Source organism: Heterodontus francisci, chromosome 4 (genome assembly GCF_036365525.1).
Source record: "Heterodontus francisci isolate sHetFra1 chromosome 4, sHetFra1.hap1, whole genome shotgun sequence".
In the NCBI taxonomy this organism is placed as follows: Eukaryota; Metazoa; Chordata; class Chondrichthyes; order Heterodontiformes; family Heterodontidae; genus Heterodontus; species Heterodontus francisci.
The window spans coordinates 16,055,763-16,072,014 of NC_090374.1; the positions used below are offsets into that span (position 1 = coordinate 16,055,763).

Here is a 16,252-nt window from a genome sequence, read left to right on the forward strand (position 1 = left end):
CAAAGCATGATGCAGCTTGATGGTCAAGTTGTCGCCATTTTGAACAATCGGTAGCAAGCTTCTCCCAATCATCAATGTCAATGCTGCCGTGCTTTAAAGAGAGCTTCAGAGTGTCTTTGAGGCGTTTTCTTTGTCCTCCCCTGGAATGTTGGCCATTTGAGAGTTGAGAAAACAGGACTTGGCAGGGGAGACGTTTTTCGGCCATCCGGACGCAGTGTCCAGGCATCGAAGTTGGTTTTGCAGGGGTTTTGCCCGAATGCTTGTGGGACTGGCATCAAGAAGGACTAGCATTTGTTCAATGGTCCTCTCACTGAATTTTTTTTTATTCGTTCATGGGATGTGAGCGTTGCTGACTAGGCCAGCATTTATTGCCCATCCTTAATTGCCCTTGAGAAGGGGGTGGTGAGCTGCCTTCTTGAACAACTGCAGTCCACGTGAGGTAGGTACACCCACAGTGCCGTTAGGAAGCGAGTTCCAGGATTTTGACCCAGCGACAGTGAAGGAACGGTGATATAGTTCCAAGTCAGGATGGTGTGTGGCTTGGAGGGGAACTTGCAGGTGGTGGTGTTCCCATGCATTTGCTGCCCTTATCCTTCTAGTTGGTAGAGCTAGCGAGTTTGGAAGGTGCTGTCTAAGGAGCCTTGGTGCATTGCTGCAGTGCATCTTGTAGATGGTACACACTGCTGTCACGGTGCGTCGGTGGTGGAGGGAGTGAATGTTTGTAGATGGGGTGCCAATCAAGTGGGCTGCTTTGTCCTGGATGGTGTCGAACTTCTTGAGTATTGTTGGAGCTGCACCCATCCAGGCAAGTGGCGAATTTTCCATCACAATCCTGACTTGTGCCTTGGAGATGGTGGACAGGCTTTGAGGAGTCAGGAGGCGAGTTACTCGCCGCAGGATTCCTCCGACCTGCTCTTGTAGCCACGGTATTTATATGGCTACTCCAGTTCAGTTTCTGGTCAATGGTAGCCCCTAGGATGTTGATAGTGGGGGATTCAGCGATGGTAATGCTATTGAATGTCAAGGGGAGAGCGTTAGATTCTCTCTTGTTGGAGATGGTCAATGCCTGGCACTTGTGTGGTGCGAATGTTACTTGCCACTTATCAGCCCAAGCCTGGATGATGTCCAGGTCTTGTTGTATTTCTGCACGGACTGCTTCAGTATCTCAGGAGTCACAAATGGTGCTGAACATTGTGTAATCATCAGCAAACATCTCCACTTATGATTGAAGGAAGGTCATTGATGAAGCAGCTGAAGATGGTTGGGCCTAGGACACTACCCTGAGGAACTCCTGCAGTGATGTCCTGGAGCTCAAGTGATTGACCTCCAACAACCACAACCATCTTCCTTTGCGCAAGGTATGACTCCAACCAGTGAAGAGTTTTCCCCCTGATTCCCATTGACTTCAGTTTTTCTAGGGCTCCCTGATGCCATAATCGGTCAAATGCTGCCTTGATGTCAAGGGTAGTCACTCTCACCTCACCTCTTGCGTTCAGCTCTTTTGTCCATGTTTGAACCAAGGCTGTAATGAGGTCAGGAGCTGAGTGGCCCTGGCGAAACCCAAACTGAGCGTCACTGACCAGGTTATTGATAAGCAAGTGCCGCTTGATGGCACTGTTGATGACACCTTCCATCACTTTACTGATGATTGAGAGAAGACTGATGGGGCGGTAATTGGCCGGGTTGGACTTGTCCTGCTTTTTGTGTACAGGACATACCTGGGCAATCTTCCACATTGCTGGATAGATGCCAGTGTTGTAGCTGTACTGGAACAGCTCGGCTAGCGGTGCGGCAAGTTCTGGCGTACAGGTCTTCAGTACTATTGCCGGAATATTGTCAGGGCCCTTGGCTTTGCAGAATCTAGTGCCTTCAGTTGATATCACACGGAGTGAATCGAATTGGCTGAAGTCTGGCATCTGAGATGCTGGGGACTTCAGGAGAAAGCCAAGATGGATCATTAACTCGGCACTTCTGGAGGATGCGGCAGAGACATTGCTGATGGAATTTCTCTAATGCTCTTATGTGTTACTGATACACAGTCCAGGTCTCACTGCAGTACAGGAGTGTGGTGACAACAACTGCTCTGTACACAAGGACTTTTGTTGACTTGCAGAGGTCTTTGTTGTCAAACACTTGCTGCCATAGTTTGTAGAAGGCTGAGCTGACGCAGCTGATCCGGTGTTAGATCTCCTCATACATGGCGGCCTTTTGAGAGAGATGGGTGCCAAGGTATGAGAAGTGCTCAACATATCCCAAAGTCTCTTTCAACATATATGGGAAGTGCAATATTTGACTGACCAGGTGTGGGTTGATTTGTTTTGTTTTGGCAATATTCAAGGACAGGCCTAGTTCCTTGTCTGCAGAATTGAAGAGATCAATTCTTCTCATTCCTTGTACAAGTACACCCAAATCCCTCTGAACATCAACATTTACAAGTTTCAGGTCTTTTACAAAATATTCTACATTTCTATTCTTATTACCAAAGTGAATAACCTCACACTTCCCCACATTATATACATTAAATGTTGATGAACACAGGGCTTAGTGAGAGAGAGGAACTGAAGGAAATCGGTATTAGTTGAGAAATGGTGTTGGGGAAATTGATGGGATTGAAGGGCGATAAATCCCCAGGGCCTGATGGTATGCATCCCAGAGTACTTAAGGAAGTAGCCCATGAAATAGTGGATGCATTGGTGGTCATCTTCCAAGATTCTATAGATTCTGAAACAGTTCCTACAGATTGGAGGGTAGCTAATGTAACTCCACTATTTAAAAAGGGAGGTAGAGAGAAAGCAGGGAATTATAGACCAGTCAGCATTCCAGAGTCCATTATCAAAGATTTTATAGCAGAGCACTTAGAGAACAGTGGTAGAAACGGGCAGAGTCAGCATGGATTTACGAAAGGGAAATCATGTTTGACAAATCTACTAAAATTCTTCAAGGATGTGACTAGTAGAGCTGATGAGGGGGAGCCAGTGGATGTGGTTTATTTGGACTTTCAGAAGGCTTTCGACAAAGTCCCACATAAGAGATTAGTGTGTAAAATTAAAGCACATGGGATTGGGGGTAGTGAATTGAGATGGACAGAAAATTGGTTGGCAGACAGGAAACAAAGAGTAGGGATAAATGGGTCTTTTTCCAAATGGCAAGCAGTGACTAGTGGGGTACCGCAGGGATCGGTGCTAGGACCCCAGCTATTCACAATATACATTAATGATTTAGATGAGGGAACTAAATGTAATATCTCCAAATTTGCAGATGACACAAAACTGGGTGGGAGGGTAAGTTGTGAGGAGGATGCAGAGAGGCTTCAGGGTGATTTGGACAAGTTGAGTGAGTGGGCTAATGCATGGCAGATGCAGTATAATGTGGATAAATGTGAGGTTATCCACTTTGGTAACAAAAGCAGGAAGGTAGATAATATCTGAATGGCTATAAACTGAGAGAGAGGAATATGCAGCGAGACCTGGGTGTTCTCGTACACCAGTTGCTGAAGGTAAGCATGCAGGTGCAACAGGTGGTAAAAAAGGCAAATGGTATGTTGGCCTTCATAGCGAGAGGATTCGAGTACAGGAGCAGGGATGTCTTGCTGCAATTATACAGGGCCTTGGTGAGGCCACACCTGGAATATTGTGTGCAGTTTTGGTCTCCTTATCTGATGAAGGATGTTCTTGCTATAGAGGGAGTGCAGCGAAGGTTTACCAGACTGATTCCTGGGATGGTAGGACTGACGTATGAGGAGAGATTGAGTCAGTTGGGATTATATTCGCTGGAGTTCAGAAGTGTGAGGGGGGATCTCATAGAAACCTATAAAATTCTAACAGGACTTGACAGGGTAGCTGTAGGAAGGATGTTCCCGATGGTGGGGAAGTCCAGAACCAGGGGTCATAGTCTATGGATACAGGGTAAACCTTTCAGGATTGAGATGAAGAGAAATCTCTTCACCCAGAGAGTGGTGAGCCTGTGGAATTCGCTATCACAGAAAGAAGTTGAGGCCAAAACATTGTTTGTTTTCAAGAAGGAGTCAGATATAGCTCTTCGATCTAAAGAGATCAAAGGGTAGGGGGTAAAAGTAAGAACAGACTACTGAGTTGGATGATCAGCCATGATCATAATGAATGGCGGAGCAGGCTCGAAGGGCCGAATGGCCTATTCCTGCTCCTATTTTCTATGTTTCTCTTTACATTATTCTCTGTCTGCCACCTTGTTGCCCACTCACTTAACCTGTATATACCTCTTTGCAGCCTCTTCGTGTCCTCCTCACATCTTATATTCCCACCTATCTTTGCTGATGCTACATTACTCTCGATCTCTTCATCTAAATCATTAATATAGATTGTAAATAGCTGAGGGCATAGCACTGATCCTTGAAGCACTCCACTAGTTACAGACTGCCAACTTGAAAATGCTCTGTTTATCCCTACTCTCTGCTTCCTGTCCGTTAACAAATCCTCTATCCCTATTACCCCAACTCCATGAGCCCTTATCTTATACATTAACCTTTTATGTGGCACCTTATCAAATGCCTTTTGGAAATGTAAGTATACTATATCGAGGAACATAGGAGCAGGAGTAGACCATCAGCCCGTTGAGCCTACTTTGCCATTCAATTAGATCATGGCTGATCATCTACCCCAATGCCACTTTCCCGTGTTTGATGTCATTATTATCCAGGTATCTATTGCTTTCTGTCTTGAACATGCTCAATGATTGAGCTTCCACAGCCCTCTGAGGTAGAGAATTCCAAAGATTCACCACCCTCTGAGTGAAGAAATTCCTCCTCATCTCAGTCTTGAATGGCCTACTCCTTATTTTGAGACTATGTCCCCTGGTTCTAGACTCACCAGCCAGGGGAAATATCCTATCTGCATCCACCCTGTCACGCCCTGTAAGACCTTTCTAAGTTTCAATGAGATCACCTCTCATTCTTCAAAATTCTCGAGAACACAGGCCCATTTTCCTCAATCTCTCCTCATGAGACAATCCCGCCATCATAGGGATGGTGAACCTCCGTTGCATCCCCTCCTTCGATAAGACCAAAACTGTACACAATACTCCAGGTGCAGTCTTGCCAAGGCTCTATACAATTGCAGCAAGGCATTTTTACTCCTGTACTCAAATCCCCTTGCGATGAAAGTCAACATACCATTTGTCTTCCTAATTGCTTGCTGCACCTGCATGCTAGCTTTTAGTGACTTTTGAACAAGGACACCCAGGTCCCTTTGGAGATCAACTAGTTCCCTTTATCTACCCGACTAGTTACATCTTCAAAAAACTTAATACATTTGTCAAACACAATTCTCCTTTTGAAAAACCATATTGACTTTGCCTGATCATACCATGATTTTCTAAGTGCCATTTAGACTTCCTTAAAAATGAATTCCAGTATTTCCCCAATGCCTGTCAGGCTAACTGCCCTGTAGTTCCCTGTTTTCTCCCTCCTTCTTTCTTGAATAGTGGTGTTACATTTGCTAACTTCCAATCCACTGGAACCATTCTAGAATCTAGGGAATTTTGGAAAGTCATAAGCAGTGCATTCACTATCTCTGCAGCTACCTCTTTTAGAATGCTAGGTTGTAGGCCATCAAGTCCTGGGATTTGTCAGATTTTAATCCCTTAAGTTTTTTCAAACTTTTTCTTTGCTGATATTAGTTGCCTTAAGTTCCTCACTCTTATTAGCCCCTTGGTTACCCTCTATTTCTGGAATGCAATTTGTGTCTTCTACTGTCAAGACAGACACATTAATACTTAATGTCTCAGCCATTTCCTCATTACCCATGATAATTTCTCCTGTCTTTGTCTCTAAGGGACCAACATTTAGTTTAGATACTCTCCTCCTCTTTATATACTTGTAAAAGCTATTACAATCTGTTTTTATGTTCCTTGATAGTTTACTCTCATATTCCATTTTTCCTTGGGGATTTCTAACACAGGTTCGAATACTGGAAGAATCCAAGCTCTGTAGGAAGAACTGGAAATTCACACCGTTCATGCACAAGTGCATCGTGAAAGACTATGAAGGACCATTTCGCCCACTTGTCTTGCTGCTTCAGAACCGTGCTCTAGCAATTAACCCTTTATGGAATGATTCTAATTCAACAGTTTTTAAGTATTCACCAGCATGGCAGGGCTACTGTCATTTGCTCTGTTTATTACCAAAAATCCTGCATCCAATTAGAAACTCGCCATTTGCAAAGGGAGAGTCTGTGTGCACAAGGCATTAATAAACCTTGATGCTCAGTATATTAATAAACCAAGCTGTCATGTCACTAGCTTACTGTTCACACTGTTAGAATACATATGAAACAAGGATGGGGGCAAATAAGCATCATTATGGACCTATTGGGCCAAATGGCCTGTTTCTTTGCTGTAAATACTTAGAAATACTTTGAAATCCTATGGTGTTGGCAGGGACAGCAAATATCCATATCACTTCTAACCCCAATATTGAAGAAACACAAATAAAAACAGTACATTTATTAGCAGACGTGGCTACTAATTAAGGTATTGGTGTTTACCCAGCTGTACAATTCCATTTCCTGTTGAAAGAATGCAAGAGAAGAAAAGGAAGACTGAACAAGAACAAGATGGGATACACACCTGCTGGCAGCTGACGGCTGTTCGCTTGTAAGCTCTGTGCTACACAGTCATGTGGTTGAAAAATGTTGTAAAATCTATCTACATAACTTCTCTCTGTCTGAATCTCACTGTAAGTTTCTCTGTGAAGGATGTTAATATTCTTCCTTCTCAAATTACAAGGCTGGAATTGAACACTGTTCATACCTTCCCTGAAAAACACAACAGTGCCTAAATGTGGCTTTTTTGACTTAAGTCAACTCATGAATTGAGATGCAAAATTCTTCGAATTTTTTTCTAAATTTGTAAGAATAGCTAAGAACACATATTTAACAAAGCTCAGAATATATCACTATCACAAATCCTGTAAGTATTTTGGTATGTTATTTATATATACACAATAAAAAGGGCAACTCAGATTTTAACCTGGGTGTGCTTGGGAACGGCAGGGTACGGAGTGGGTGGGAAACCCCACAGATTCCTCAGTCTTTTCAACTTATGGGCCTCATTTTCTCTGCACTGTCTTCCACCCGAAGCTAGTGGGAATGACGTAAAAACTGGCAGGCAGGATACCAACGCTGGGCCCGAGGGTTTGTGATGGGCGGACTGGGTTAAAATTGAAGCTTCAATAGATAATAGAATCACAGATTGGTTATAGCACAGAAGAAAGCCATTTGGCCCATTGTGTCCGGGCTGGCTCTCTGCAAGAGAAAATTAGCTAGTCTCACTCCCTGCCCTTTCCCGCAGCCCTGCAAATTTGTCTGTCTGAAGATAGTTATAACCCTGAGCTGGAACGGCGATTTCACAGTTTGTGTTCTCACCCAGATCCCCAGGACATGTCACAGCTTTGTAATGCGCTCCTGTGTAACAGTGAACTACTGGGTTGAAATTGCATGTACAATGCTGGTAACAAATTAATTATCTCAGTTATATCACAGAATCTTACAGCGCAGAAGGAGGCCATTTGGCCAATTGTGCCTGTACCGGCTCTTTGAAAGAACTATCCAATCAGTCCCACTCCCCTGCCCTTTCTCTTACAGCTGTGCGATTTTTTTTATTTTCAAATATATAGCAAATTGCCTTTTGAAAGTTGTTATAGAATGTGCTTTTACCACCCTTTCAGACAACGCATCCAAGATCATAACAAGATGGGGCTAAAATTTACAGTCCCGCTGCCGAGTACAGTGGTGGGTGAAAACAATGGCGGCCTGCCCCTGCAGGCCGCTGCGATATAAGTGCAGCAGCTCATTTAAATAGCTGGGGCAGACCACCGTCCCCCCCCCCACCCCCGATGACGTGGAGGGGGCAGGCTGTCGGTCCCCAGCAATGGTGTCAGCTACCTGTGTGCCACTTTTAAATGGCTTCGAGCCTACGATTACATTAAAATATTTAAAGACACATTGAATTAAAATTGATTTTAAAAAATTAAATAAATGTATCTTGCCCTTCTCCCACCTCCCCCATAACCATATAATTAATTAACCGCCCTCTGCCCCCCCAGAACACTTACCTTGTGCACCTGACCTTTCCCCACCAAAGTGCATAAACTTTAAACTATAACCCTACGCCACGTGAGCCACATGCAAATTGTCATAGGGCAAATCAAATTAGAGAAATTAATGCGTGGCTCAAAGACTGGTGTGGTAGAAGTGGGTTCCGGTTCGTGGGGCACTGGCACCAGTACTGGGGAAAGTGGTGGCTGTACCATTGGGACGATCTACACCTGAATTGTGCTCGGGCAGGTGTTCTAGCGAGCCGCATAACTAGGGAAGTAGAGAGGGTTTTAAACTGAATAGTGGGGGCAAAAGTTAAAATTTGGGAAGATTATGGAAAATCAAGGAGTAGAGATAAGGCAAGAGAGAAAGGTGTTCATGTGGGAAATGAGAAACAGACTGTGACAGAGCGTAAAAATCTAAGAGTAAATCAACAGATAAGGCTAGAGGTCACAAAAGTAACAAAAGGATAAAACTAAAGGCTCTGTATCTGAATGCACATAGCATTCAAAACAAAACAGATGAACTGAGAGCGCAAATCGAAAAAATAAGTACAATCTGATAGCCATTACAGAGACATGACTGCAGGATGACATAGATTGGGACCTGAATATTGAAGGGTACATGGCATTTCGGAAGGACAAGAAGCTAGGAAAAGGTGGAGGGGTAGCTCTGTTAATTAATGATGATATTAGCACAATAGAGAGGGATGACTTAAGTTCAGGAAACCAAGATTTAGAAGCAGTTTGGGTAGAGCGGAGAAATCATATAGGCAAGAAGTCACTTGTAGGAGTGGTGTACAGGCCACCTAACATTAACCACACTGTAGGATGGGGTATAAAGGAAGAAATAATGGCAGCTTATCAGAAAGGTACAGGTCTTTTTCCTCGGATGATGATGGCAAACACGAGGGGACATAGCTTTAAGTTGAGGGGTGAAAGATATAGGACAGATGTCAGAGGTAGTTTCTTTACGCAGAGAGTAGTAGGGGCGTGGAACGCCCTGCCTGCAACAGTAGTAGACTCGCCAACTTTAAGGGCATTTAAGTGGTCATTGGATAGACATATGGATGAAAATGGAATAGTGTAGGTCAGATGGTCGGCGCAACATCGAGGACCGAAGGGCCTGTACTGCGCTGTAATGTTCTAATTCTAATTCTAAAAAAAAAATTATTATGGGGGTTTTTAACGCACATATAGACTGGAAAAATCAGATGGGCCGAGGTAGACTAGATGAGGAGTATATAGAATGTTTTGGGGATAATTTCTTGGAACAGTATGTTCTGGAACCAAACAGAGAGCAGACTATACTAGACCTGGTATTGTGCAACGAAATAGGATTAATTAACTACCTCATAGTTAAGGAGCCCCCAAGGTAGCAGCGATCATAACATGATTGAATTTTACATTCAGTTTAACGGAGAGGAGTGGGTCCACGATTAGTATTTTAAACTTAAATAAGGGCAATTATGAGGGCATGAAAGCAGAGCCAGCTAAAGTGAACTGGCAAATTAGGTTAAGGAACTGGTCAATAGAGATACAGTGGCAGACATTTAAGGGGATTGTTCAGAATACACAGAATAGATACATTTCAACGAGAAAGAAAAATTCCAAGGGTGGGACTCACCATCTGTGGTTAACTAAAACAGTTAAAGATAGTATCAAACCAAAAGAAAAAGCATATAATGTGCAAAGATGGGAGGCAGGTCAGAAGATTGGACAGAATATAAAAAACAGCAAAAAATGACTAAAAGATTGATAAGGAAGGTAAAATTAGAGTACGAGAGAAAGCTAGCTAGAAATAATGACAGATAGTAAAAGTTTCTATAGATATTTTAAGAAGAAAAGAGTTAACAAAGTGAGCGTTGGTCCTATAGAAAGTGAGTCTGGGGAATTAATAATGGACAATAAGGAGATAGCAGATGAATTGAACAGGTATTGTGCATCAGTCTTCACTACTGAGGATGCAAGTAACATCCCAGTATTAGCTGTAAGTCAGGAAATGGAAGGGAGGGAAGAACTCAAGAAAATTACAATCAACAGGGAAGTGGTACTGAACAAATTGTTAGAGCTGCGGGCTGACAAGTCCCTGGGTCCTGATGGACTTCATCCTAGGGTGTTAGTGAGATAGTTGATGCATTAGTTTTAATTTTCCAAAAATCCCTAGATTCGGGGAAGGTTCCGTTAGATTGGAAAATAGCGAATGTAACTCCTTTATTCAAAAAGGGAAGGAGACAGAAAGCAGGAAACTACAGGCCAGTTAACTTAATATCTGTCTTAGGGAAAATGTTAGAAGCTACTGTTAAAGACGTTATAGCAGGGCATTTAGAAAAATTCAAGGTAATCAGGCAGAGTCAACATGGTTTTGTGAAAGGAAACTCATATTTAACCAATTTATTGGAGTTCTTTGAGGGAGTTACATGTGCTGTGGATAAAGGGACACCGGTGGATGTATTGTACTTAGATTTCCAGAAGGTATTTGATAAGGTGTCACATAAAAGGTTAGTGTGGAAAATAAAAGCTCATGGTGTAGGGGTAACATTGGCATGGATAGAAGATTGGTTAGCTAACATGGAACAGAGAGTAGGGATAAATGGGTCATTTTCTAGTTGGCAAGATGTAACAGGTGGTGTGCCCCAGGGATCTGTGCTGGGACCTCAACTTTTTACAATTTGTATAAATGGCTTAGATGAAGGGACCAAAGGTATGGTTGCCAAATTTGCTGATAACACAAAGGTAGGTAGGAAAGTAACTTGTGAAGTGGACATAAGGGGGCTACAAAGGAATAGAGATAGGTTAAGTGAGTGGGAAAAGACCTGGCAAATGGAGTATAATGTGGGAAAGTGGGAAATTGTCCACATTGGAAGGAAGAATAAAAAAGCATATTATCTAAATGGTGAGAGATTGCAGAGTTCTGAGATGCAGAGGGATCTGGGTGTCCTAGTGCATGAATCGCAAAAGGTTAGTATGTAGGTACAGCACGTAATTAGGAAAGCTAATAGAATGTTATCGTTTATCGTGAGGGGAATTGAATACAAAAGTAGAGAGATTATGCTTGAGCTATACAGGGCATTGGTGAGACCACATCTGCAGTACTGTGTACAGTACTGGTCTCCTTATTTAAGGAAGGACGTAAATGCGTTGGAGGCAGTACAGAGAAGGTTTTATTTATTTATTTATTTAGAGATACAGCACTGAAACAGGCCCTTTGGCCCACCGAGTCTGTGCCGACCAACAACCACCCATTTATACTAACCCTACAGTAATCCCATATTCCCTACCACCTCCCTACACTCGGGGCAATTTACAACAGCCAATTTACCTATCACCTGCAAGTCTTTGGCTGTGGGAGGAAACCGGAGCACCCGGTTTATTAGACTAATATCTGGAATGGGTGGCCTGTCTTACAAGGCAAGATTGGACAGGCTAGGCTTGTATCTGCTGAAATTTAGAACAGTAAGAGGCGACTTGATTGAAACATATAAGATCCTGAGGGGTCTTGACAGGGTGGATGTGGAAAGGATGTTTCCCCTTGTGGGAGAATCTCGAACTAGGGGTCATTGTTTAAAAATAAGGGGTCTTTTGAATTCTCTTCCTCAAAAGGCAGTGGAAGCAGAGTCTTTGAATATTTTTAACGCAGAGGTAGTTAGATTCTTGATAAGCAAGGGGGTGGAAGGTTATCGGGGGTAGGTGGAAATGTGGAGTAACCAATTCAGCCATGAACTTATTGAATGGCAGAGCAGGCTCGAAGGGCCGAGTCGCCTACTCCTGCTCCTAATTCGTATGTTCGTATGTTACCACCATCCCCTACACCATATGAATTTGACGCCGCGCCCCCACCCCCTTCCGTCCACACTGTGAAACCTATCTGCTCCCCCTTCCCCACCAGCGTTTCGCCTTGGGGATCCGAAGGCGCGAGACTGCTGGCCACCGGCACGAAGATCGCACCGGGAGAGACGGTGGGAGCATAAAGGTGATTAATTTGTTATTTACATTAATATAAATATTTAAATAGAGCTACCGTCGCCGAGAGGCAGGGGGGCCGCCATGAGGCCTTGCCACTGCTGGTAATATTGGGCCGGGTCTTCCCGGCTTCGAGGTCCTTGGCAGGCTTCTCCCGGAGACATTTTCCAGCTCCCCCCCACCACGACCTCTGATATCAGGGGGTCTGTATAATTCAGCCCATGAAGTCAACCACATACTGCAACACTGGAGTCATGTGTAGGCCAGGGCTTCCCTGAAGCTTCTGTCCTTTATTTTAACAAAGGTCTTAATCCCATGTTATTCAAACTGTGCTGTTAAAATGACTAACAGAAGAATTTAATCTGACTGTGTTAGTGTGATAAATACCAATATTGCAGAGCAGAATTTCACCCATATATTTAACACTCTGCAGGCCCGATGGCTATACTCTAGTAACCTCAAAGATACACAAGAGGAAATAAGTGAATTTTTTAAGATCCACAATTATAGGTGAAGTTCGAGGATTTGCCTAAATTTGAAACCATCGCCCTATAGAAATAAAGGTGGCAGTAAAAAAGTGCTGGGTTAGGAAATGGACAGAATAGAAGTCATCAGAGGTGATGTTGTTACTGTAAAAGTCAGTGGTTAGACCAGGGATCTGCAACCTTTTTTACTTGAAGAGCCCTTTTTAAAAAAAATGCCTGAAACAAAAAATATTGGGAAACGCAAGATAAAAATTCGGCATTTCTAAACCAAATACTTGGAAAATTGCCAAGCGTCTCTGCTAGAATGCATAATTTGCATGTATAATAAGTAAAATATATGTATTGAATTTATGTATCAATAGCAAAAACATCCAAATTACAATAGACCTAACTCTGAATTATATTGTTTTTTGGCATTTTGGGCTGGATCGGAGAATTGGAGCGGCAGCAACTGCCACAGAACCCGACACCAGGGTCGATCTTCCCAGCGGCACAGAAGCTCCTTGGTGGCCCATGCGCCACTCTGTGATGGGACCCTGGTTTAAATATTTTTAAAAATCTATTTGCATATATTACCATGTCATCCGCCGCGATCTTCCCATCTGTTCCCGATCTTCAGGACAACACGCGGCACTCACACGCCTTTGTTTTCCCGTCCAGGAGAAGCTGGCGCCACTGAGGAGGGGAAGGAATCACCGCTGCATTCTGAGTATAGATGGGGTTGGGGGGGGGGGGAAGGGGTTAACTCTGCATCGTGTGCAAGGATAAGGGGGGAAGGGGCAACTCTGCAATATTTTGTGGATATGCAGGCAGGGGGCAGTCAACTCTGCATTATTTAATATACGGGGGAAGCAGTCAACTCTGCATTATTTAGTGTATGGGGGGGAAGGGGTCAACTCTGCATTATTTAGTGTATGGGGGGAAGGGGTCAACTCTGCATTATTTAGTGTATGGGGGGAAGGGGTCAACTCTGCATTATATAGTGTATGGGGGAAGGGGATAACTCTGCATTATTTATATGGGGGGAAGGGGATAACTCTGCATTATTTAGTGTATGGGGGAAGGGGATAACTCTGCATTATTTAGTGTATGGGGGGAAGAGGATAACTGCATTATTTATATGGGGGGAAGGGGATAACTGCATTATTTAGTGTATGGGGGGAAGGGGATAACTCTGCATTATTTAGTGTATGGGGAGAAGGGGTCAACTCTGCATTATTTAGTGTATGGGGGGAAAGGGTCAACTCTGCATTATTTAGTGTATGGGGGGAAGGGGTCAACTCTGCATTATTTAGTGTATGGGGGGAAGGGGTCAACTCTGCATTATTTAGTGTATGGGGGGAAGGGGTCAACTCTGCATTATTTAGTGTATGGGGGGAAGGGGTCAACTCTGCATTATTTAGTGTATGGGGGGAAGGGGTCAACTCTGCATTATTTAGTGTATGGGGGGAAGGGGTCAACTCTGCATTATTTAGTGTATGGGGGGAAGGGGTCAACTCTGCATTATTTAGTGTATGGGGAGAAGGGGTCAACTCTGCATTATTTAGTGTATGGGGGGAAGGGGTCAACTCTGCATTATTTAGTGTATGGGGGGGGGGGAAGGGGTCAACTCTGCATTATTTTGAAATGTTTGCAGGGCTGGCAGCCTTTTTAAAATGGCATCAGCACCTGCTCCAGCATCAGGTGATGCTGTGAATGGCGTTGCCAATGCCGCCCCCAGCCATGTGATTGGGGGGGGGGGTGGCGGCTGCCATCACTATGTTAAGTGGCCGCCTGCCGTGTAATAGTGGCATCACGGCTCCCGTACAGGGCGACTGCCATTTTCTGCACCCATCACCGCTCACGGCAGCAGGACAACAAAATCTAGCCCTTTAATCTAGTCATCTTTAAAAAAAAATGTAACTTAAGATGGGTAGAATTAAGACAATTTTTTTACTTATTAATTATCATGGAGTTACGACCAGGTGAGGAAGGGGTCTCAGGTTCCCCTCTTGCCCCTTTCCTCGTTTGGCCGTAAAAGGGTTTATCTTATAAAACACAGTGATTTTTAGCATACCCCTTTAAACAAGAGTTTAAACAAGAAAGATGTAAGCTTATTAGCCTTATCACTCTACTCCGATTAAAATTATTACAATACACAATGCAACCACGTTCACATGCATATGAGAGCACACACACACAAATAGATACAGAGGAGGAGAAAGAATTAAGGCGGGGATTGAAGTAGAGTTGGCAATAAACGGAATACAGGTACTGTCTTTTTTGTCTTTGATGTAATGTCTTTGATTGAAGGTCTTGGAGCTCTCACTGGGGCCCAATGCACAATTTGAGACTTGCTTTTCTGGTACCAGAAGGCCGAAGAGGTGCTTTGTCTGTAGTCTTGAAGTCTAAGCTGCCACCATAGGTTCCCTGGGACTTTGCTGGAGAGAGAGAGAGAGACTTTTCTTTTGCCAGTCCAGTTGCAGTCTTTTGCTTTCTGTGAGGCACAATTCAAAAAGCCCTAGTCTCACCAGCAGGTAGGTCATGTGACCATCTTTTTGTTTGAAACAGCAGCTTCTGGGAGGGTTGTTGGATTTCAAAGCTTTCCAGACACACTCGGTGGGGGGTGGAGTTCTAGACAAAGGATGTTGATCACCACTATTGTCCAGACCAATCTTGTTAATTGAATCAAGCAGCACCCCCATGGTCTCGCCACTCATATCTCTCAGAATGCAAATGTACAACCATGTTTTCAGCTGCTCAGCTCTGCTTTTTTTAAACAAGTTATTTGAAATGTCCAGTAAAAAGTTTCAAGTAGTGTCCCATACGACAAAATTAATATGTTTCCATTTGGCAGGTGTGATTTCCGTCACAATGGTAACATTCTAATTATTTATCATCTCTGCTATATTAGAAACAATATGGTCGCAACCACAAACATGTTCCTTGAATCAAAGGCATAACCATGGTGCAGCTATACACTCAAACAGGTTTATTTAGAGAACGATGATGTTTCTCATTCGAATAATCATTTGAAACCATAAAGTATATCATAATGTTTAGCCTTTTATCCCCACAATAAAAACGTGGCTCTACTTTTCTAGACTTTTTTTTGGCTTTTTTCATGATAATATGATCCAACTGGAAAAGGTTGAGAGCCACAAATGAGATGTTAAAGAGCCACAAGAAGCTCCAGAGCTGCAGGGTTAGACCATCTCTAAAGTACTATGTGAAGCAGTGGTCACCTGATGATAGGATACTATTGCCCCAGAGGCATGAACGGGCTTGATATAAATGCAAGCCTGTTTTTCTTTATGCAGGAGACACAGTTTATAAAAGGGCAATGTTCCAAGGTCAAACTTAGTACATTCTGATCAGTGCTGTGACGTGGTGGTGGTGATCTGCCTAAGGGCAAGTCCTCTGCTCTTTTTCCTCCATGTAGGAGAGATGAGCATCACTAGGGAAGAGGCTATATGAGGTGGCTGCCCATTAGTTTCCTGAGACCGGAACAGGAATTGAAACCGCACTGTTGACATTATTCTGAACCCCATCTAGTTAAATGAGCTACCTAGTTCCCAATACAAATCAGTAAAAATGTTAAGAATATTAACTTACTCACAAAAGTAGATAATAAATCCAGAAAACAGATATGTATTCGTAAATTTCAGGTGATTACGTCTTAATTCTACCCATCTTAAGTTAAAATTTGTTTTCAGCACCTATGCCCCAAGTGTGACTTTTTCACTAAAATATTTTC

The 16,252-nt window shown here is 43.3% G+C and overlaps 1 protein-coding gene across 11 annotated transcripts in view; it reads right to left on the reverse strand.

Moving 5' to 3' along the window:
• Positions 1-16,252, reverse strand: part of poln (polymerase (DNA directed) nu) — a 549,154-nt gene that overhangs the window by 486,577 nt on the left and 46,325 nt on the right. For 10 of the 11 annotated variants that reach the window (XM_068029211.1, XM_068029206.1, XM_068029207.1 and 7 more), the window contains one exon: positions 6,601-6,788. The exons of the other annotated variant lie outside the window; for it this stretch is intronic. In XM_068029211.1, the coding sequence (XP_067885312.1) occupies positions 6,601-6,788 (188 nt within the window). The remainder of the gene's footprint in view (positions 1-6,600; positions 6,789-16,252) is intronic. 11 annotated transcript variants of the gene reach the window in all.